Source organism: Hemicordylus capensis, chromosome 3 (genome assembly GCF_027244095.1).
Source record: "Hemicordylus capensis ecotype Gifberg chromosome 3, rHemCap1.1.pri, whole genome shotgun sequence".
Lineage (NCBI taxonomy): Eukaryota > Metazoa > Chordata > Lepidosauria > Squamata > Cordylidae > Hemicordylus > Hemicordylus capensis.
The window spans coordinates 206,768,461-206,792,890 of NC_069659.1; the positions used below are offsets into that span (position 1 = coordinate 206,768,461).

The window sequence follows — 24,430 nt, forward strand, 5'->3', positions numbered from 1 at the left end:
TTCCTGGAGGCCAGGCCTCATTTTCCCGGATTCTGGAGATCCGTGCTGCTCAGAGGAGTGCTGATCGTGTGGGTGCACAAGCCGATCATGTGGCTGGGGAGGTACGATCGATTTTGCCTTCCCCCACACCCTCCCCACCAGGCTACAATGGTCATGTGAAAGAACTTTAAGGATAATTGCCTCTCCCACTCTTTTCTGACTACTGAATGCTGTATTCACTTACACTGCAATCGACTGTACCCTATAAGATACAAAGCAAAAGTATAAAATGCTAGTGCAGATGACCAAGTGTGGGAACGATGACGGTGCACTGATTAGCTCTTTTGCACAGAGTCTTCAGGATCAAACTCTATACTTAAGAGCCTATCAGTGTGCAGAGGTCAGGAGTGATGTCAGTGAACGTAATCCGGCTTTCTCTTTCACAAATTGATTATTCCCACATTTGTTGTCCAAACACTGCTCAAAGATATAAGAAACTAGTAAAGTGTAATGTCCTATAAGAATTTATCAGCACTGCAGAATGAACCTTGCCAGCTGGACCATGTGAAGCAGCCAGCAATACAATACAGCACCTTAATGGTCTTGCACATTTTTATTTATGTACACCACATCCCAAGTTTCTGCCATACACTCAGAGAATCATGCAGAAACTGGAAAAATGGGCAAGTCTAGAAATTCGCACTAGCAGCATTTTAAAAAGGTATCCCAAGATTTCCCCGGAAGGCAAAATAGGGGCACGGACATGTACCAGAAAATTAGAATTGATCCTGAGAAATATTTATTTAATTTTAATTAATTTTACATTTTATATCCTGCTCTTCCTCCAAGGAGCCCAGAGCAGTGTACTACATACTGAAGTTTCTCCTCAAAAACAACGCTGTGAAGTAGGTTAGGCTGAGAGAGAAGTGACTGGCTCAGAGTCACCCAGCAAGTATCATGGCTAAATGGGGATTTGAACTCAGGTCTCCCCGGTCCTAATCCAGCACTCTAACCACTACACCACGCTGGCTTTCACACACATACCCATCTCCAGATCCCACTGCTCATCAGTATCTGGGCTAGAAAGAGTTGCATGGGAAAATGTTTATGAGCTCCTAAAGCAAGGCTTCACCTACCTAAATGTTTATTATCTGGAAAACCAACCTGACAGAGGAGCAGATTGTAGAATTCAAGAAAGCCTTTTCACTATTTGACAAGGATGGAGATGGTATTATAACGACAAAAGAATTGGGGACAGTGATGAGGTCACCAACCAACCAACCAACCAACCAACCAACCCTCAATTCTGTTCTTAATCATATCTCCTAAAAATTCCCACCCTCGATGGTTGAAGCACATTAAAAAAGGAGAACTTAACTTGGGGCTGAAGCCAGGTCAAATAAAAAGGAAGCACATAGAAAAACAGCATGGGGATAGAGAAAACCATGAGCAGAAGAGGATTTCTCTTAAGCCCACTGCAGAGATATCCCACTCCTGTGGAAAAGGCTGCATAAAATTAACTCAAAGTATCCAGAGCACTGTTCCTGTGATTAGCAGAAGATGACAGTGCACAGCAGTCAAAACTAATTGTTTGGAGGAAAGAAGCAGCAAGAGGTGGAAATGATGCCAGTTATTCAACTCCTATTTCCTCAAGACCATCATGTAAGATGACTCAAAGGTTCACTAGCTGTCACTCTCAATCATTTTCGCTTAAAGCCTGCTAAGTTAATTATTTTGTGTCAAAAGCATTTAAGGGTGGAACTCAATATGACAGAGGAGGGAAGCCACAAGTATTTAGGCACATGTCTGCCCCATTCACATGTAAAGTGAGGCAGTGAATGTCTGTTTTTTATTTACATTAAAAAGAGAACGTGAATAGGGGAGCTGAAGCCTCCCTTGATGTGGTCAGTTGCTTCAAGCATCCCCCCCACCCCCGGCCTAGTCCAGCTCACTTCTGCTATCAGCACAGTAAGGTGTGTGTGGGGGGGGGGCTAACTTTTCTCACCCACACACTCCTTTTCATGTAAAAAATAAATCACCACCACACAGGAAAGACTATAGCTCAGTAGTAGAGCATCTGCTTTGCATGCAGAAAGTCCAAGATTCAATCCCTGGCCCCTCTAGGTAGGGTTAGGAGAGACTCCTGCCCAAAACCCTAGAGACCCACTGCCCCTCAGAGCCTACAATACTGAGCTAGATGGCCCAATGGTCTGATTTGGTATAAGGCCGCTTCTTATGTTCCTATAACTATTATATAAATGGCTGCCTTGCCACGTCTAGTTTGGTCCTAAGAGTACTGTTATTTACTGAAATAAAATAATTTAATTTAGGAGAAGCTGGTAAAGGATTGGTGTGAGATGATATGACCAAGCAGTTCCAGTCAGAACCCTGGCAGCTGCATTCTTAGCCAATAGAAGCTTGCAGACTGTTTTCAAGGGCAGCTCCTAAAAGTAGGCTTCAGTAGATGCCTGTACCTAGCAACTGTTAAGATGTGCTTAATATTTTCCTCCAGACACAATTAAAAAGATGGAAACATCAAATCTGGGATCTAATTATGATCAACACAAAGAGTCCTTAATGAAAAAGATTGGGTGCTGGAGAAGTTAAAAGATAGGGTGACAAAGAGCACAAGGTTATTATTTTTATATGTGCATAAATTTTTTAATGGATGCAGAAGTCGTCTATTTTCTTTACAACAATTTAAATGCAATTCACATCCCAGTTCTGCCCCAGCTAGTCATAACTACACAGTTCTTACTGGCAGACCTCAGCTCAGATGCACTACTATCAAAGACTTCATTGCTTTGAAGTCATAGGAGGGGCATGGCTTCTCAGGTCAGATAACTGATGGTTTACATATAGAGTTCTCTGTGAGAAAGCAGTATCCAGAAGGCTGATCCCCTAATATTTCTTCTTTGAACTGCTTTGAAATACTGCACAATAAAGTTTCAGATATTTTTTAACCCAGTTTTTGTCAGTGCTGAGACACAAACACTAAAGGATGCATGGTGAAAAATACTTACACACCGCTTTTCAACAAAAAATGTTCTCAAAGCAGTTTACTTAAATAATAAAATATAATAATAATAATAATAATAATAATAATAATAATAAGAAGAAGAAGAAGAAGAAGAAGAAGAAGAAGAAGAAGAAGAAGAAGAAGAAGAAGCAGCTAGCTCCCGGTCCCCAAAGAGCTCACAATCTAAAAGAAAACACAAGGTAGCAACCAGCAACAGTCACTGGATAGGGACAGTTGCTCTCCCCCTGCTAAATACAAAAGAATCACCATTTCTAAACGTGCCTCTTTGCTCAGTTGGCAGGGAATTTCAAGCACACCCTAGAACAATGGACCATGGATCACATGCACATTTCATTGATATGATACCTACTTGACTGCAGACTGTGTGGTATCCTTGGGAGCTCTTCCTGGAGTACAAGAGCTGTTTTGGGCTAAACCTAAATAACTACATGTGTATAAATCTACATGCTTTCATTTTGATTCAGTATTTAACCCAGATCCCTCCTAGGCCAGTAAAATGATCTACACACAAACTAGGAATTTTTTAGCCTACAAGCAGAAGCCTGAATATTTGGCAGAAAGGTTTATTCTGATCTGTCTATTCTACACCTTCCTCACACCCCTTTCACCAGCAACTATCTCCAAATGGAGCCCTCCCCGTCACCAATTCATTAGAGTGTGACTCAGATTCTCCAGAGGTGGCAAAGGGCACATGAAGTCAGTAATCCTCTGTGACATCAAGGCAGCTCAACCAATAGCTTGGGAGGGCTGTAAAACCTAACAGGAATAATCAGCCTCTCATTAAATCAACTATTGTCTTTTTTCAAGCAGTTTTCCTCCCTTGCAGGTTGACAAAATTACTATTTTTCAGTAAATTATAACACGTATGCTTTAATCTGGCCCCTCATTTACAGCTCCAACCTTAAAATAGCCTCTACACAGCAGATAACTATTATGGCACAGTCACTATTAAAACACATGTATCTGAGATACATAGAATGTTTTTATGGCAGACTATTTTTTTCCATTAGAAGAATAGTCTTTTCCTCTTCAGCGTGAAATCCCTTCCTCTGTGCCTTTTCTTTAGGGACACTTTATATGTGACATTCTTCTTACACGTAGAAGTGTGTGGCATCTTCTCTCTATTCATGGCAAAAGCAAAAATGCCCATGCTTTACATGATAGTGTACAGGATTTATGCAAGCTAGGAGCATAGTATTGTGGGACTCCAACTAATTGGGTGTATGTTTTTGCAGGTAGTTTCTAACTTTCTAGCTTAACCTCCTAGAGATGCTAAAAGCAATTACAGCCAAAGCCCTGCCAGACTGGAATTCCACAGGCAAGGTAACCACAAGTGCTTATAAATAGGGACATGCAATTTGATTCAACCTTGAATCAATTCGGGTTGAATCAGGGGCAATTCTGTGATTCGACCTTGTATCGAATCACCCTCAAAATAAAGGGTCCAATTTGGGATCAAAGAGTATCACCCCAATTTGATTCAGGTGATTCGAGTGCCATTTTGAGACTGGAAAAACAGGCCTCATAATGGAACTTTTCCTCAGGGAGAGATGGTCTATCAGTTGGGGTCAGTGGGTAGACCAGCCCTACGAACCAGACTTAGAAGGTCTGCCTTCCTAGGAGGACTGGTCTAACCAGTTAATCTGTTGCTCTCTAATCTTGTGCTTCATTTATGTTCACTAGTACATACTTGGGAGAAAGTTACAAAATGTCATTCAGGAAGAATATTCAGTTGTTCTTGATCAGTTTCTAAATGCACCAAATGCCAAAATATGTAATAACTAGCTGACCCCACACAGAACATCTGTGCAGTTGTGCACTGAGCCTGTGGTATCCACCCGCAGCGCCCTCCTCGCCCGCCCTACCCCCACAGCGCCCTCCCTTGCCACGTAGCACCTTCCCTCGCCCATCCTCCCTCGCCCGTCCTCCCTCGCCCTCCCTCTCCCCACAGCACCCTCCCCCTGCAGTGCCCTCCCTCCCCCACCCTCCCCCTGCAGCATGCTCGCCCACCCTCCCCCGCAGCGAACTCGCCCGCCCCCACAGCGCTCACCCTCTCCCCCCTGCAGCTTGCTCGCTCGCTCTCTCCCCCCACAATTTGCTCGCTTGTCCTCTCCCCCTGCAGCTCACTCGCTCGCCCTCTCTTCCCTCTCGCCCCGCAGCTCGCTCGCTCGCCCTCTCGCCCTGCAGCTCGCTCACTCGCCCTCTCCCCCGCAGCTCACTCGCTCTCTCCCCCCGCAGCTCGCTCGCTCTCTCCCCCTGCAGTTCTCTCTCCGCGCAGCTCTCCACATTGGGTGGGCCAGGGCCAGGCCATCCCGCTGCCTCCCACCTCCTCCTCCCAGCTGGTATGGCTTTGCCCACCGTCTGCCCACCTCCTCGCTGCCACCATTATTTCTCCCCACCACCACCTCCTCTTCTTGGCCAGTGGGGCTTTGCCCGCCGTCCACCCACCTCTTCTGGCTGGAGGGGCTTTGCCTGCCGGCCCTCCACCTTTGCATCCTGGCCGCCACCATTATTTCTCTCCACTTCAGTTCTGGAACTCTTGTGCGCTCTAGAGCATCTGCTCGTTAGTACTTGATTGTTCCCCTCACCTCAGAGATCTCCCCACCCTCACCTGAGCTGCATTCCTGCTCCTCCTCCATCCCGTTGCTTCCATCCCTCTCACCTTTCTTGGTCATGGCTGCAGCATTGCTGCCGCCTATTGGCCAAGCTGCAGCCCCCTAATAGCAGCCCCTGTCCCCAGAGACCTCCCCACCCTCAGCCCCACAGGAGCAGCAGCAGTGACTGACTGGGCCGTTCTTCACTTTTGCCACCACCATGGCTGCTTGTTCCCCTCAGGCCGATGTTCCCTTGCCTGCCTGCCTCCCTCTGACAATGACCTCGGTAGCCCCAAACAGCAGCATTGGTTGACTGGGCCCTTCCTTGCTGCTAGTGCTGCCAGGCTGCTCATTCCCCTCAGGCTGCTAACAGGCTCAGGCCCTTCCTTCTGTCTCTCTTCCCCCTCCATTCTTTTTCTCTTTCTCTCTCTTCCACTTGCTCTTCCCCACTCTTTCTTCCCCCTCCCTTCATGTTTTTTCTCTCTCTTCCTCCCTCCCTGAGTTAACAGATTTTGTTCATCATGTTTCCTCATTTAATTCACACAATGGCATCCTCCTTCTCCTGAAGGGGCTCTTTCCTCCCTCACAACCCATCATTTTGCAGACCCCTGCCTGCTATCCATATAGATAGATATAGATATAGATATAGATATAGATATAGATATAGATATAGATATAGATTCCTCTCCTCTATAATCAAGTTGCATTCCAACTAACCTTAACCATCACAGGCTCCTTCTCTTTATCTACATAGGGAATCTCCACTGCCCAATCACCACAGTGCCACAGGCTCCTCCCCCCTCTCTGCATATGGAATCCCCACTGCCCAATCACCATGGTGCTTCTGCTCTCACAGGGTCCTTCTCCCTATCTGCATAAGGAATCCCCACTGCCCAATCAGGTGCTTCTGCTTGCGAACTCCTTTCCACCACGTCACCACACATGGCCCATCTTGGAGAATTAATAATATAGAAGTTAAAAGGAATAGAAGAGACTTTTATATACTGATATTCTCATAACTGCTTTCAATATTAAACCAGGGTTTTTTTTAATGTGCAACCAGACACAAAATATGCAGTTTGAAAAGAACATTAGAATAGTTCACAACTTCAAGAAATGAAAATGTTGTTAGGTGATGTAAAAAGTGACTGATAACAGTGAGAAGAGTAAAGTGAGTAGTCCAGGCTCCACTAGAACCCAGAACTTGAGCAAGCATACCCATTTCTCCTCCACACACCAAAGACACCTCCTATAGACTCCACTGCTACTCGCCACAGATTCTTCACCAATTAAGAATCTCTTTTCTGCAATAGCACTGTCAAATTCCCTGTTCTGTCTTGGCTTCTAAATGTCATGGAATGTGATTCTAGGCAAGTATGTATGTACAAACAGACAAGGAAAATGCACAGATGTATGTTTTAGTGGTAGGGGTGTGCATGATCCGGAATTCCCGTGGTCCGGCATGGGGGGGGGAGTTCTCTTTAAGGGGTGGTGGTAGTACTCCCCCCCCCGCCGCTCTTCCCCCTCCGGCGCTGGAGCTTTTCAAAACGTTCCTGGGGCGGCAGAGTTCCTCCCTGCTGCCCCTGCCCCCGTCGTTGTCCTTGTTAGCTTGAAAGTAGGAAGAGCTGGTGGCGCGCAAGCGCCCTTCGCGGCGCATGCGTTCATCTTTGCTGCTGGCGCACGCGCCGCACATCATGCTGCGCGTGCGCGCCAGCAGCAGAGATGAGCGCGCGTGCCGTGAAGGGCGCATGCGCGCCACCAGCGCTTCCTACTTTCAAGCTAACAAGGACAACAACGGGGGCAGGGGCGGCAGGAAGGAACTCTACCGCCCCAAGAACATTTTGAAAAGCTCCAGCGCCGGAGGGGGAAGACCGGCGGGGGGGGGGGGAATTACTACCACCACCCCCTTAAAGAGAAACTCCCCCCCGCCCTTCTGAACCGAACCGCGGGTATTCCAGACCGGTCCGGAGGGCTTGTCAATGGCCTCCGAACCGAACCATGCACGCCACTATTTAGTGGTGCGTGTAATGCGTGCAAATAAGGTTCAAATATCAGTGTGCAGCTCTGAATTTTCCTTTTAAAAACATATGAACTAAATTACTTTGAAACTACAATCACTGAAAAAATGGACAAGAGAGCCAACTGTATAATTTCTGTTTGATTCCTCCTAGTCTATCCATATACAGTTTGTAAAAGGAAGTTATTTTCATTCATTCATTCGATTTCTATACCGCCCTTCCAAAAATGTCTCAGGTTGGTGTACACAGAGAAATAGCAAATAAATAAGATGGATCCCTGTCCCCAAAGGGCTCACATTCTAAAACGAAACATAAGATAGACACCAGCCACAGTTACTGGAGGTACTGTGCTGGGGGTGGATAGGGCCAGTTGTTCTCCCCCTGCTAAACAAAGAGAATCACCATGTTAAGAAGGTGCCTCTTTGCTCAGTTAGCAGGGGTTAATAGGGAATATCCTCTTTCCTTTCTTGCCTGTTCTGATGTTCTATTTTCCACACAAATGTTCATCCATAGACGTTGTTCAGTTCTATTTCTGTATATGTCTTCCTGTACCACACACTGAAAGAGGCTTTTAAATCTCCCCTGAGTTCAGAAAGAGCTGTGATAAAGCATTGGAAAGAGGGGGTGGGTGTGAGTTTTGCAGTTCAAAAAAATGTCCTCTTAGTAGTTTGTATCCCTTTTGTGCCTTTCCATTTGGTTCAGTCCCATTTCTTATGTTTTTTGTTTGTTTCACTTTTGCACTCTGGAGATTCTAGTTCTTTCTTTTTGATGTTACTTCAATGTTAACATTTATAGTGATGATGATGATGATGATGATGATGATGATGATAAAAATAATAATACGTGTGATACTTTATTTTATCATCATCCTTTCTAATATTGAATTTGGTAATCCAGTAACGTATCACTAGGCAGTGAAATGGAGCTATCCACAAACAAGGTAGGGGTTTCTGCATAACTGGAGAACTCCTTGGGAATGCAAAATATATTAAAACAAATAGTTCTAAGATGGATGATGACTATGTGAAGGAGATACTTTTATATTGCAAGACTGTTGCACCCCCTTGCAGGATCTCTGTCAGTTTTGCCCAAATACCAATAGTACTTCCCACCCACCCCCACCCCCACAATATCACTTTATTTTCCCCAGCAGAGTTAATGGCAACAATCCACATATATGGGGGGAAATAAAGAATTGTACTAAGCTACTAGACCTAATGCCTGCCCCAGATTACCCTTGTCACCTTAGTCATTGAAAATTAAACCTGAGTTGATCTGTATAGCAGAGTCCATTCTGTGTTCTTTTTCTGGGGAAGAAGATGCCATTATTTTATGTATTGTTTGTTGACGGCATTATTTAGGCTTAGCAGTTACAGTGTAATTTGATCTGACTAGGGAGTTGGATCAAAGGTTTCAAGGAAAAGGTGAGTTTTGAGAATGGATTTAAAGGAAACAGAAGAAATGGCATCACAGAAGCAACCTGAGAGGGAGTTCCAAGTATCAGGGACAACAAGGAAGAAGAAGTGGAGTGATCTGAGAGAACAGGACATCTTCAAACTGCAGAGGGTGGTGGAGCAGCATAAGCAAAGGTCACAGGCCGGGATGTGAGACAGGAGAGATGAGGCTATGGGAGGTTTTGAAAGAAAGAAGCTTTTGTGCGATCCAGGAGAGGACAGCCAGTGTGGCGATTTGTGGAGGGTGTGAGAGGTTCCAAGCACTGAAAGAGATGGGTGGCTTTTTGCAGCAGAGAGCTGGATAGAGTTGAGGGAACTGAACTGAGACAATGGGAGCCCAGAGAAGGTTGCAGTAACTGAGTCAAGAGATGACCAGAGTTTCTGCTGAGGGGACAGAGAAGACGGGTGGTATTTTGTAATCTTGCAAGTATGGCTTGTAGCTAGTTTTTTAGACCCAGTAATTGGGTTGGCAGTGTTTCACAACACTAAAGGCAAGTAGGGGGAAAGTATGCACTGTGAAAGCAGAACCAACTACACAGCAAGGTTTTTTGTTTAAAAGCTAAACATCTTAGAGTACTCCATCCCTAGTCACTATCTAAAATGCTATCTTTAGGGCTTGCTATTCATAGACCAAATGGCACTGTTGATTCAAGTAAATTATTCTGCTCTACCAAGTTCACAAGGACGTTCTATTTATGTGTAGGAAAGCCCGTTCCCCGAGTTCCATGGCACCATATATCACACTTTAATTCACATCCTAGCCTGACCAGAACAGGACCACACAATCAGTTCTCAATGACTCCCATTAGTTATGTGGAATAAACAACTAAGGCAGGGTCCCAACCTTGGTCCTTAAAGATTGTTGGCTACAACTCCCAAAGGCAGAAGTTGCAGTCCAACAACTTCTGGGGGTACAAGGTTGGGAATACCTGATCTAAGGGATAGGCTGCAACCTGACACACAGCTGGGAGAAGGATAAAAATCTGCAGGTTTAACCCCCTTCCAATGAGGTATTTGAGTGTACCCCTTCACTGACTCCATCTGAAAGGAATGGCTGCCATTGACTTCTACACGGGGAAACCATGGTCACCACAGACTGTGGATGGATGAAGCATGGAGTTCATGGAGTGGGTTCTTCACCCACACACCCCTATCACCATGATGGGCATTTTTAAAAACATAAAGAACGACGACAACTCGTATCTAATTTTATATTGGTTTGCTGATAATCCAATGGCATAATGCATTCTTTTTCTTCTCTCTTTTCAGTTTCATTATCTAGGTGTTTTGGTTGAGGATGTGAGGAGAAACGTTAAAATCCTCACACAGTACAATATGCTCCAGTGGTAAAGAAATTCAGCCCAAAAATTATCTGGAGACAGTAGATTGAGTTAAAAAACAAATACAGAAATACAGAATAATTAAGAAACTAAAACATCACATTTTGGGAGAGAGGTATGAAACAACATACCCAAACAGGCACTAGCCTTCAACAGCAACTGAACAATTCTATCTGATGCTAACTGACCAAAACAGGCCTATTAAAATCTAATCATGCCCCTAGTGGCCAGAAGAGGTTACTGCGGTGCTATGAGCAAAGCTTTAGAATTCACAGTTCTAACAGTTTTGACCACCAAGGACAGAAAGAAGGTGAGCATTTGGTGAAGGCATGCTTGCACAGTCAAGCTCATATTGTTGTTCCTGATCAAGTTCATATTCCTGACCTCTTTTCAGCCGGTACCCTGTTCCCGCCTCAACCCCAACTGCCAAAAAAGCCTCATCATGGAAAAGAGGTTAGGAGCTAACAACAGAGTTTCAACAACAATGAGAGAGATTCATTGTGTCTCTCCGCCTGCAGGAAAGGATGCTCACAACCTCCTTTCTCTCAGAGAATTATGGCACTAGAAGATTGCTTAATTATGCAAACACTGCAGTCCCAACAGAATACATTTTCTTCAGAAGCATCGTTCGTTATGGGATTTTTTAAAAAAATTAACATTTTCCCATCCTCAAGGAAACTACTAGCAGCTGCAGTGTTGCTCTGAGGGGACTCCTAGTCCATTTGCCAACAAACAAGGCTGTATTTTTTCCCCTGACCCAGCTTTTGTCCATCTAACAGCAAGCCAACAAAAATTTTTTGCATGCCTTTAGAAAGTAATTTTTAAAAAATTTCCTAAAAATGTTATTGGCATGGAACATTTAGTTGGATATAGGGACACTCCTCAACTAATTCTTAATAGATTTTGTTACGCTTGAGCCAATTATTTTGGTAAAACCTGAGCAATTTGTGGCCCGCCAGCCACTTTTTGCAGACTGTCATATACTTTATAATCCTCTGTTTTTGCAGGCCTAAGCAGGTAGTAGAAAGGAGGTAGTTTCATCAAGTCCTGAGTTGAATGTCATGAAGTCTTGAGTTGAATGTCATGCATTGCTGGTGAGTTCAGTTCATCTTGGCAAGTCAATTTTTTCAGGCTTGGTATAAACCTATGACATAACAATTGACTGGAAGCATAGATGGGCAGTTTTGTCTCACACATTTAGCTGCGTCAACACAAACTACTTGGCATTACATGTATCTTTAGGCTTGGGACATCATGAACCATTTTGGTTTCAGAAAAGAAGGCATACTGTCTCAAACTGACCACAAGATGGCAGAAGCACACTGTTTTAAAACTACATTTAAACTGGAAAGGATGACAAGTTTGTAACACTGTGACAATTTCTAATATCTGTGGCTACAGAATCAGCAGAATTAGATGGATCCTCAGGGTGGTGAATACAAAATAAATGTTATGACATTTATAATTATTCTCATATGTCACTGTCACCATTCAATCCGTGGTGTTTTGTTTTGCCTTTAATATAGCAACAGTATTTAAGCTACTAAAAACTATCAAAGCACACTTTTAGTAGGGTTGTGTCTTTTTCTTACCCTACTGATGTGTCTTTAACAGCAACTTGACACATGTTCACATGTAACGAAAGTGACGTAAGCACCTGCATCCCTGGAAAACTGCACTCCCTCGCCACCTGCATCCTTGTGTCAGCCTCTACTTCCTTTCCAAGTTCTGATATGCTGTGATTGGTGGATTCAACTGTCACAACCAATTGCAGAATATCCTGCCCTACTTCCATCAGGGAACCCAACATCTGTAACTGAGATTTAAGGTAAATTACAAATGCCGGGTTCCCTGATGGAAGTAGGGCAAGATATACCAAAACTGTTGAATGGAGAAACAGTTGGGGAGAGCAGTGTTCCCTCTAATTTTTATAATCAGTGAGTGGAAATAATTTTGTTCTGGGTGGCAGTTTCAAGGCAGTGTACGCACATAACACACTCTCTCTCTCTTTCTCTCTCTCTCTCACGCACGCGCGCGCGCACACACACACGGAAATAGTTAATGCACCACACAAAGTGCAGCACGTAAAATATGTTTTCCCCCTCCGCCCCCAGGCATGCTGTACCTGAAACTATATTATTTTTCCCCATTCCAACCAAAACAAAGCTGTAGTAAGATTTATTGCATAATGTCCTCAAACTGGAAGCAATCATCACCCTTTGAATGGAGTGTTGACTTAGTGGTTATTTTAATTGAAAAGGGGTTCCCAAAAAGGCTGACGTAAAATATAGATTTTAATCTAAATATAGATTATTTCCCACTTGTTTAATATAAGTTTATGTTTGAAATAGGGATTGATCCATGTTAGTAATTTAGAGAATGTATTAAGATGGTGGCAGTTACTAGGAATTAATAAGTGGTAAAGAGCTGAATCATATTATGCATGTGGTGCCAGTGGGGAGGAGACATGCACTGCTATACATAGGCAATGGCAATGGCAATCCAGCAATGAGGGAAAATCCGCAGAGACACTTCCCTCTTTCTACTTCAGATATTCCAGGGTGATTTTTCTGGCACCTGCTCTGATAAAGTTCTGGGGCTAATAATGCTGAGGTCAAATGAAGTCCAGGCAGCATGATGAAGGAAGGTGACAGTTAAGAATAATTCATTCTACTCTGCACAGGTCCAGAGGCATTTATAATGATTACTATTTCTTACCCCGCCTTTCCTCCAAGGAAAACACACAAAATTCCCTCTCGCTCTCCATTTTGGTCTTCACAATAACCCTGTGAGGTAGGTTATGTTAAGAGAGGGTGACTGGTCCAAGGCTACCTATGGCCTTTGTGGCTGAACTCAGGTCTCCCTGAGTTTGGGAGTAGAAATCCTAATCCAAATCTCTCTAAGCACTGTAACACCACAGTGGCTTCACAGGTTGCAAATGAATCCCTGACTTTCACAAAGAGGCTTAGAAAACAATAAAGTAGCTGTTATGCTGAGATTGTCCAACTTGGGTGGGAGGGAGGAGAGTTCCAGAAGAAAACATAGATGCAGGCAGGGCAGCCTAGGCACCTGCGGCCAGAGATTTAGGCTCGGTGGGCAAGGACGCCCTGTCCCAGGTGATCCCCGCTGTGTCCTCCAGTGTAGATGGTGAGGTGCCTGAAGGTTCTGCTGCAGTCACTGAGGAGGCGGTGGGGTTGAGATGGAGCCGCCCTCTGGCCCCAAGAGTGGAAGGAGATGGCAAGCGGCAACAATTGCCCACCACATTTCCCCCCTCCTCAGATGGGATGTCCCGCAGCCCAAGCCACCAACCTCCCTGCCACGCCCCGGTCTTGCCACGGCAAGAGCCCACATGACAGCGCGGGGGGGGCAGCAGCCGGGGGGGGGGGACTCAGGAGCATTGGCAGAGGTGGGGAAGCAGCAGCCGTCACCGGTGGTAAAAGGACAGTCAAGGGAGCAGCAGCCATGGAGGAAGTGGCACTGGAAGGACCGGGCAGAGCAACATTTGCAGTAGCAAAAGAGCGGGAAAGGGGCGGGGACCTCCCAGAGAGGGCGAGATTGAAATGAGCGGCTGTTTGTGATCACTCTGTGTGTGTGGAGGGGGGGGTGTCTTTGTGTGTGCACGTGCAGCCGCACAGCTTAGACTGAAGGGGAGGAGTGCTTAACTCCTTTCCTGCTGGCCATTTCCCCATCTAAATCTCTCCCTCAAGCTGCATTTTCCCCTGCAGAACTCTAGATGCACATCTGCCCTCACAAATACATGTCAAGTTATGCTTGTCAAGTTTTGTCCATCTCCTCTTTTCTGCTTGGATCAGACCCCTCCCAAAGCTGCTTTTCTTTGCAAAAACTGCCAGCATGGTGTAGTGGTTAGAGTGCTGGACTAGGACCGGGGAGACCCGAGGTCAAATCCCCATTCAGCCATGATACTAGCTGGGTGACTCTGGGCCAGTCACTTCTCTTTCAGCCTAACCTACTTCACAGGGTTGTTGTGAGGAGAAACTTAAGCATGTAGTACACCGCTCTGGGCTCCTTGGAGGAAGAGTGGGATATAAAATGTTAAAAATACATAAATAAAAATCATAAATAAATAAAAACTGGCCATTTGGGGCTTTAGGAAATGAATTTCTATGTAACGTGTGGTTTACACCTAATAAATGAAAGAAGTTTGAAATTCTCTAAACGGAGACTAATACTACGATGAATATTTATATACTGCTTTTCAACAATAGTTCCTAAAGCAGATTACACAGAGAAATAAGAAATTAATAAATAAAGATGGATCCCTGTCCCCAAAGGGTTCACGATCCAAGAAGAAAAATAATATACACACCAGCAACAGCCAGTGGAGGGATGCTGTGCTGGGGTTGGATAGGGCCAGTTGCTCTCCCCCTGCTCAGTAAAGAAAATCACCACTTTGAAAACATGCCTCTTTGCTCAATTAGCAGGGGTAGTGTCATTACCAGGGACTAAGGTCTTTCACACAAGCATCTGGAGTTAGTTTTTTGTGAGGGAGATCTCCTACCCCATTCCTGATAGATGAGCAGAGCCTCTGTTTGGCTCTGCAGACTTTGCACCAGTAGACTCCAACTGGTAAATGGGAACTGGGTCCTCCAAGGATTAAGGGATGTTTCCCAGAACACACTGCACTCACAGAAGAGAGGCAGCCCTCAGTGCACCAGCAACTTTCCTCAGCTTGACCTCCCTAGCTGCAGCACTCTGAGACAAACATGGTGGCCAGCTGCAAGGAGCTGCAGAAAAAGGGACATGCCAACACAGGAGAAAACACTGAGGTAGGTTGGCACCTCTTTTCATCCAACCTTGGTAAAAACTCAGGTACAGGGCTATCCACAATTGAGCGGGCTGAGTTGGGGGGCTTTCTGTGGTTTCTCACATGCAGTACTGGCTAGGTTTGCTGCCTCCTACCCTCCAATTCTTGGTTGTGTGAATGGGCTCTGTTTCCATGTACATATTAACATTGCCATGTACATATTGCCATGTACATATTAACATTGCCCCACTTTCTCCACAGCTTTACAAGGACAGAGCACTCCCTTCACCTGGCTCACTTGGAGCCAGGACACTAGCTTCGCTGGAGGCTTGTCTTACAATCCAGTGTGTCAGGAGAGGCAGGGGACAGTGTTCTAGGATGTGCGAACCGGTTCGAATTTGAACCGGGGTGGTTCAAAGGTTCGAATTTGAACCGAACCAGCCATCAGGTTCAAGCTGCAGGTTCGAATTCGAACCGAACCAGGGGGTTCACTGGTTCAGACCTCCAAAAGAGGGTGGGGTGGTAGCTTGCACCCATGGCTACCTACCACCCAAACCCCAAAGCAATCGGACACTCGTACGATTTTTTATGAATTTTTGAAAATTATTATTATTTTTCTCATAGGGTGTAATGGGACTCAAACCAGACAATTATTCCATGTTGTGGAACACCCATGGGTGCCAACAACCACCCAAACCCTGACGCAATCAGACACTCCTATGATTTTTTATGAATATTTGAAATATTTTCAATTATTTTTCTCATAGAGTATAATGGGACCCGAACCAGCCCATATCCCCTATTGTGGAGCACCTAGAGGAACAAACATGGACTGGGTGGTAGACAGACAGGGGATCCTATCACCCACAAAACCCCAAGGCAATTGGACACTCCTCTGATTATTGGTGAATTTTTAAAGTATTTTGAATTCCTCATAGGGAATAATTGGGATTGCAGCAAATGTATAGCTTCACATCGGGGGGGGAGGGGTGTCCTAGAGCAGAGTTTGGTAGGTGGTAGTTCCCAGGGTGGGCAAGGAAGCTATCAGAATTATTTGAAAGGAATTGGGCAAAGGGCTGATTTTTAAGTGATTTTTGAAGTTAAGGTTTTTCTCCATAAAGAAGCATGGAGGTGTCAGCAAATGTATTGCTTCACGTCGGGGGCAAAGGGGTGGCCAAGAGCAGAGTGTGGTGGGTGGTAGTGCCCAAGGGGGGCCAGGAAGCTATCAGAATTATTTGAAAGGAATTGGGCAAAGGGCTGATTTTTAAGTGATTTTTGAAGTTTATGAGTCTTTAGGGTTAGCAGATGAGAGTGGATTCATGGTTTGTCATTGAAAATCTTTTATGCTACCAAAGAATCTACACTCAGAACACTTCAGAAACAACAAAACCCAGTACCCCATGGGTTAGCAACCCATGGGGGTGGTTGGCACCCTCGCTCTGGGCCACCCCAGCACCCCTCAAGTGCAGTTATGGGGCTGCTGAAACCTCCATTCTTCCCTATGGAGAAAAACCTTAAAGCCACTTGTGGGGTGCTGGGGTGGCCCAGAGTTAGTGGTGGTCTAGTGCAAAGAGGGTGCCAATTCCTTTCAAATAATTCTGATAGCTTCCTTGCCCCACTTGGGCAGTACCACCCACCCCACTCTGCTCCAGGCCACCCCTTTCTCCCTGAAGTGAAGCTATACATTTGCTGCAATCCTCATTATTCTCTATGAGGAATTCCAAAATTATTTTAAAATTCACCAATAATCAGAGGAGTGTCCAATTGCCTTGGGGTTTTGTGGGTGATAGGATCCCCTGGGTGTCTACCACCCATGACCCTTTTGTGCCCCTAGGTGCTCCACAATAGGGGATATGGGCTGGTTTGGGTCCCATTATCCCCTATGAGAAAAATAACTAAAAATATTTCAAATATGCATAAAAAATCATAGGAGTGTCCGATTGCTTCAGGGTTTGCATGGTTGTTGGCACCCATTGGTGCTCCACAATAGGGAATAATGGGCTGGTTCGAGTCCCATTATACCCAATGAGGGAATTTTTTTTTTTCAACAATTCATAAAAAATAGTACGAGTGTCCGATTGCTTTGGGGTTTGGGTGGCAGGTACCCCTGGGTGCCAGCTACCATCCTACCCATTTCTGGATGTCCTAACCAGTTCAAAACAGTTCGAATTCAAACCGAACCAGGGGGAGGTTCGAGCAAAACCAAAACCGAACCACCCCCTCCTGGTTTGAACCTGGTTCGCATTCGAACCGAACTGGGTAAACCGGTTTTGTGCACATCCCTACAGTGTTCTATGTAAGAAGGCATCACAGATGTTGTTGACTACAGCTCCCAGAATCCCTAGCTGCAGTGGGCTTTGGCTGATAATACAAGGAGTTGTAGTCAAGAACATCTGGGAATTTCTGTTAGAGGGAACACTGGTAGGGGGAAGTTCTTTTTGCTTTTCTCCCCTCCCTGCAAAAGCCCTGTTCTCTTATAGATATAAGGTCCTGAGAGTCGCACAGCCCTCAGGACCATATTTCTACAAGTTAGCAGGGATTTTATGGGAAGTGGGGAGAAGTGAAAAACATTTCTCCATCTCTTTCCCTGCATGCTAGGTTGTGAGACAAGCCTGCAGCACAGCCAGCATCCAGGTTCCATGCTCCATTCTCGCAAAGCTGCTGAAAATATGGGTGAATATGTCTCTATCAAGTCCCAGTAGGGGAACTACATGTTTCAAGAAAAGAATAGCCCAGAAAAACATGGTCACCCATCTGTGTACTGCAACCTCAAGCTTTCATCCCATTTTGTGAGTGCTAAAAAACAAGGAGCTACTCTACCAAGTTGTGCTTGACTTGCATCTTGTGACACTGGCAGTTAAAAAGGGGGGAAATGCTATTTACTTACCCAGCCAACTTCTGTTTAAATACACTGAAACAAACACTGGAGGGACTGTGAAGAAGTCTACCACTGAGTTTACTTCCAGCCAAAACCACAGTTTGTCGTTGGCAGCTATGAACTGAAAAAGAGAAAAGGGTGGGGGGGATGAAGAAGTTGAGATTTTGCAGGGTTTTTTGGGGTGGGGATGGTGGCGGGGGGATAACCTTTTTCTTTAGGAAAGATAGGACTCAAGAATATTTTTCCTGCCTTGAAACTAACCAACGCAATGAAGAGATCAAGGTCGTCAGAGAACCCCGTGTTTGTACATCGGTATTACGCCATAGACTTAAGTTCTACTTCAACATTTATAAAACAAGGCAAGGAGACAAATGAATACCTTTTCTGAGAATAGCTCACAAACAGTGTTAGAATTTGCTGGAGCTGGTATGGGGTGGGGTGGGAGAGATAAATGTTTAGAGCACTTCTATAGCACAGACTTAAAACTGGTTCAATAATCATTCTGTCTCCTTGGAAAACTATAGTTATGTGAAGGGGATGGGATAATAAGGATCTCTATTCTCCAACACCTCTCCAAATATATACTTTCCATGTTTCTATAGGGGAAAGCCATGACGACTGAAATGTGTCTGAACCAGATATATGTTTGCAGTAAAACATGCAGTTAGATTAAGGGGGTTTCCTGAGGCTCCCAGGAGCACAAAGGCAAAGGAAGAAGAAGAGGCTAGTAAGTATGCATAGCACTTGGGGGATGTGCAAGGTCCCCGCTCCACCCCGCTCCCGTCACAGCTCTGAGCACTGGATGACAAAAGGGGGAGGGGAGTTGGGAGCAGATACAGAATGCAGTTTGAGTGCTGCTGTTCTAAAATTCCTATGAGTGTTCAAAGGTTTATAGAAGCAATTTCTGTGCTCTGTAGTTTGAGCAAATCCCTCTTCTTCGGGGGAAAGAGCTAATAAACTCATTATGAACACTGTGTATTTCTTTCACAACCTTGGTTAGCCAGGAAGATCAATTCGTTTTCTAAGCATGCTAGCAGGTAAAATTGGCTTCAATAAGCCTTTGTATATTTTTAGGCATTTGTTGCTACCTCTCACATCAGGATGCTACCCCCTCTTTTCATCCTGGATACCCCAAGGAGTGCCTTTGAGAAAGATGCAACACCCCATAATTCCCACAAACTAAGCTATGCAGAGATAGGTAGGTACTTACACGCAGGCCAAAGTAGAGTAGGAAGAACACGTTGAAAGCCATGTCTATCTGTAACGTGAAATCTTTGTAGAAATTCTGGCAAGATTCTATTGGGCTATTTGAGAGAAGAAGAAATCAAAGTGAACTGGAGGGAACAACACCTGCATGAAAGATATATGACAAAAACAGAGCGTACTGCCCACGGTTTCCATTTTGATTAAATGATGGACTGGATTTGTTTTTGGACCTCCCCTTCTGTCAGAAGCAAGCAGCCTTTTTTGGTGTGGGGGAGAGTAAAATAATGGAACTTTTCGTTTTGTCGGCCATTCTTACCAGTCACCGGTTCAGTAAACAGTTTAAACATAAACATGCACACATTTTTAAGAGAGGAGGAACAGGAGGCTTTCTTAGGATTCCTTAACCTCACATTAACCCTTAAAGAACTGGCTTCTTTTTAGAGTGCATAAAGCCTGACAATTTAGCAGTCTAATTAAGGTTGCCAACTTGAACTGGCCCTTTCTTCTTTGCTATTTACAGCAACTTGATCTACAGGCACTAGGTGACAATGCTCATCTTCATGCTGTGAAAAGCTTCACCTGCTAATTGCTATGGATCAAGTTGCTATTAAAGGCATAAGAGTGTGTCAGGTATTGATCTGACCAGTTGGAAACCTGAAGTCTAATACACATAATTTAGTTTTGTTGTTCAAACCTTTTGAATAATAAAGAATACAAACATCTTCAAAAAGTATTTCTGAAAAGTTACCAAATCCAAGTTATGTCTTCTTATTTCATGATAATCTTTTTGGTTGAAGAAAGAAAATAAAAGGAAGCAGTTGTGTATGGCTATATTCCACATTAGAAAACTGGAGGAGTTCTGCTAGCTATAGATGGGTAGTACCGTGAACCGAGCAGAAAGAGCATCATCCACTTTTATAATTAATGCCAACAACAAAGAATTTAAGCAACAAAGCAGATCCTGTGTTGGTCTTTGACAGTAATAAAGATGATAGATTGACTAGAAGCAGTACTCTAAGGGTTAATTTTCACATGCAGACTAAATAAATTTTCTCTGTGCATCTCAGGCAGCCATTGCAAATTCTAGTTTTGTTTAAAGAGTGGGTGGGCATGTCCAACTCAATAGCATCCTCTATACAAACTGGTACTGTAGTGTGCTTCAATATACCAGCTCATAGCTAATTAAAGAAAATTCATTTTGTGATTTATTTGTGATATTCCTATAACATGGTTGGAAGGACTGCAGACTGCAGCCCCCAAGATAAGCAGCATATCCTGATATTTGCAGCAAATTATCATTCAGTCAGCATGACAATATAGAAGTCAAGAAAGATGCTTCTTCAGACTGAGAAATAATTTCATACTGGGTGGGGTTTGGGTGGGGGATGCATTTGAGAAAACAGAAGGGGAAAAAATCCATGGCTTAATGATTTGTACAAATAAATCACTGTGTATCATACCAGTTAGTATAGCAGCACTTTGGCAAATACAAGGCTAAGTTGATGAACAAGCAAGATGCTTGGCATTAAAAATGTCAGCAATCTAACTGAAGGCAGAAAGAGGAATTAGCTGGACTACCAGGGCATTACACATGCAGCCAGGTTCCGATTTACTTGTAAACATCACAGCTCAAGCCAGTCAGATAACAGCATGCCCTTTCTTGTCCTTAGGCACTCTACTGTTGAAGATGTTTCCCTCTAAGGATAAGGCACTAGGATTCTAAGAAGACTCGGTACTGCACAAAACCATACGGAAGGTGTTTTGAAAGAACAATACACCTCACACTGTTCACAACTTGTGTGTCAAATTATTAAACACATACTGTACAGAGAGGACTGAATTACAAAAAGGACCAACAGTACATTCGTGACACTGGGGTTAGCATCTCATACTGTATTGGTAACAAAGCTGTCTAAAATAAAGTCTGGTTTATATATTACAGAAAAGTGAAGAAAACAGAAATATGGGCAGCTTTTGTTTTTTGTCTTCCTCACTGCTCTTGGAGCAAGCAAAATGGGACATCGGCATTTCACCTGTGATCAAGTCCTCCAGAGTCTTATGGAGCTCATGGATCTGATGAGGGAAGGGGTGAAATGATCAAGCCCCCACTTTGATGTTGTAGCAGAGGTGGGGAAAGCAGAGGTGCAAGTTACTTCTACATTTGCTTCCAATGTTCTGCAGTAATTAATGCATGGAACAACCCTCAGAACTGAAATACGTGATCAGGAGGCTTGTGTGGTACAGCTCCTGCTGGGCTATACTGTTTCAGACAACATGGGAGAGAGCAACATATTTGAATGCCCCTGCATCATCTATTAATTATTATTATTTTAAAAATCTTCACACAATGACCAACAGGGAGAAGGGTTCTAGGTTAGCTTTTTTCCTGAAATGATATTTTTTAATGTGAAGGCAGTTGTTAGTATGGAGAATGATTCAGATATGATTCTCTTTCTCCCAGTAGTCTAAATTGGTATAGTCCAAGAGTCATTAGTTGGGTAGGGGCCAAATAAGAGCAAAACACAAGAGCAGCCCTGTTGGATCAGGCCAAGACCTATCCACCCCCAGCATTCAATTTCCCACAGTAGTCAACCAGCTGCCACTGGGAAGCCACAAGAAGGAGATGGATACACCCCATCCCACCCCTGCAACTGGTATTCAGGGGCAGTGTGTCTCTGAATACCATATAGCAGAGGGCAGCCACCCTAAGCAATGGCCATTGTGATTGGGGATAATGGGAGTTGTTGTCCAATAAGAGTTGGAGAGCCTCAGGTTGACCATCCCTGCCATATAACCATCATGACAGCTATAGATTGACCTGTCCTCCATGAATGTGTCCCTTTTAAAACCATCTAAGCAGTGGCCATCACCATATCTTGTGGCAGTGAATCCACAGAGTAATTGTACACTGTGTGAAAGAGAACTTCCTTTGGTCCCTCCAAAGTCTCCTGGAGAATTTTCATTGGATGACCCCAGTTCTGGTGGTATGAGAAGAGGGAGAAAAAACTTTTCCATATACTTTCTCCACACCACGTGCAATTTCATAGGCCCCTATCATGTCCCCTCTCTTAGTCATTTTTTCTCTAAATGAAAAAGCTCCAAACTCTGTAGCCTTTCCTCATAAGTAAGGAAAGTCCTTTTTGGCACCTTTTCCAGACCCATAATATCAATTTTAAGATGCACAGATCAGAACTATACACAGTTTTCCAGCTGTGGCTGCACCATAGATTTGTATACAGTCATTATAATATTATTAGTATTATTTTCAATCTCTTTCCTAATGATCCTGAGCATGGAATTTGTCCTTTTCACAACTACAGCACACTGGGTCATTTTCATTGATCTATCCACCAAAATCTCAAGATCACTTTCCTGGTTAGTCACCAACAGCTCAGAGCCTATAAGCATATATGTAAAACTTGGATTCTACCCCACCTCCCCAATGTGCATCACTTTATACTTATTTACATGGAGCCACATTTGCCATCTAATTGCCGATTTACCTAGTTTGGAAAAATCCTTTTGGAACTCTTTGCAATCTGTTTTGGTGTTTACCACTCAGCTTGGTGTCACATGTGCAACGTGGCCATCTTGCTGCTTCCCCCTAACTCTAGATCACTAATGAACAAGCTGAAAAGTACCATTCCCAATACAGATCCTTGGAGGACCCCACTTCTCACTTCCCTCCATTGTGAAAATTGTCCAATTATTCCCATTGCTTCCTATTCTTTAATCAGTTACCAATCCATAAATGAACCTGTCCTTTTAGACTAGGCATCCCCAAACTGCGGCCCTCCAGATGTTGCTGAACTACAATTCCCATCCTCCCAGCCAGAATACATTGTAGCTGGGGGTGATGGGAATTGTAGTTCAGCAACATCTGGAGGGCCGCAGTTTGGGGATGCCTTTTAAATTTAGACCATGAGTGCTATGTTTACTGAAAGGTCCCTGATTAGGGACTTTGTCAAAAGCCAACATATATAATATCAGCCAGGTCACCTCTCTTCACCATTGAGACACACATGGGGATTTTCTGAGAATACAGTAAGAGGACACAATGTGCACTACCTGAGCTCCCTTGATGAAGGAAGAGATTTTTTTAAAAGGTTTTGTGTTGTTGTTGTTTTTAAAAAACCTGTCTGACAAGCACCTTTCCCGTGTGCCTCCATCAATCCTCGCTTCATTTCATGCAAGTATGAATGGAAAACAGATTCTTTAGACATCTACAGAATGATTAAGAGTCTCTGTGTGTGTGTGTGTGTGTGTGCCTAACCTACCATTTAGAGGAACTGTGAAGATAAAAAGTGGGGGGGGGGAGAGACCATGTATGCCATCCCGGGTTCCTCAGAAGGAGGGTGGGATAAAAATGGAATAAATAAAAATAAGCAACTTGCTGAAAAGCAATTAGACCTTCATCCGTGCACAGCTAACAAACTCTACAGCATCCCAATTAACAATTAAACAGGATGATGACTAAGCAGGTTGTCATTAAAGCTTAAATGAATCATAAATTGCAGTGAATGCAGAAGCTGGCATTGATAAACAGTAAGCGTAAAGCAAGGGAAAAGCCACTAAAACTAATACATCAGTAACAGGTTAATACACAATCAAGGGGAATGATCAACTACCAGTGAAAGGGTTTTTGCCTACCCAGCTGCCTGAAACCCCCAAACACACATCCTGCAATGCCAGTGTCCATGGTTTGTGCCATGGCTGTTGTAAGCAAGCCTCTCCTAAGATATTTTGGCATCCCAGACAGAAAATCCAAATGGTACCATGGGGGTACAATCCACTGGAAATTTTCCATGAACTAGCCCCACTGAAACCACCCTTGTCCAACTTGTTACATTTCAGTGGGACTTATGCAGGTGAATTTGCAAGTGGATTGTGTCTCAAAGGCCATATTTGTCTCCCTTCATTCTGTGACATTTAATGATACCCCCAAATCTACCATGTATCTTGCCTCATGGCGGGGCCACCTCTAGGTTCAAGCAGGTCTTGGGTGTTAATTTTACAAAACCCTTAGCTCAACTTCTCCTCCTTGATCTCAGCTACTGATATTGTGATATATCGTGGCAGAAAGGGACATACTAGGGAACTGGACCTGTTCCCAAATTAGTAACATGTTTATGGATGTCTGCTAAACAGCCACCCAT

The 24,430-nt window shown here is 44.1% G+C and overlaps 1 protein-coding gene across 17 annotated transcripts in view; it reads right to left on the reverse strand.

Moving 5' to 3' along the window:
- Window positions 1–24,430, reverse strand: part of KCNMA1 (potassium calcium-activated channel subfamily M alpha 1) — an 829,029-nt gene that overhangs the window by 346,222 nt on the left and 458,377 nt on the right. For all 17 annotated transcript variants that reach the window (XM_053304540.1, XM_053304539.1, XM_053304531.1 and 14 more), the window contains exons 4-5: window positions 19,279–19,372; window positions 18,078–18,189 (exon numbers count right to left, since the gene is read on the reverse strand). In XM_053304540.1, coding sequence (XP_053160515.1) covers window positions 18,078–18,189; window positions 19,279–19,372 — 206 coding nt within the window. The remainder of the gene's footprint in view (window positions 1–18,077; window positions 18,190–19,278; window positions 19,373–24,430) is intronic.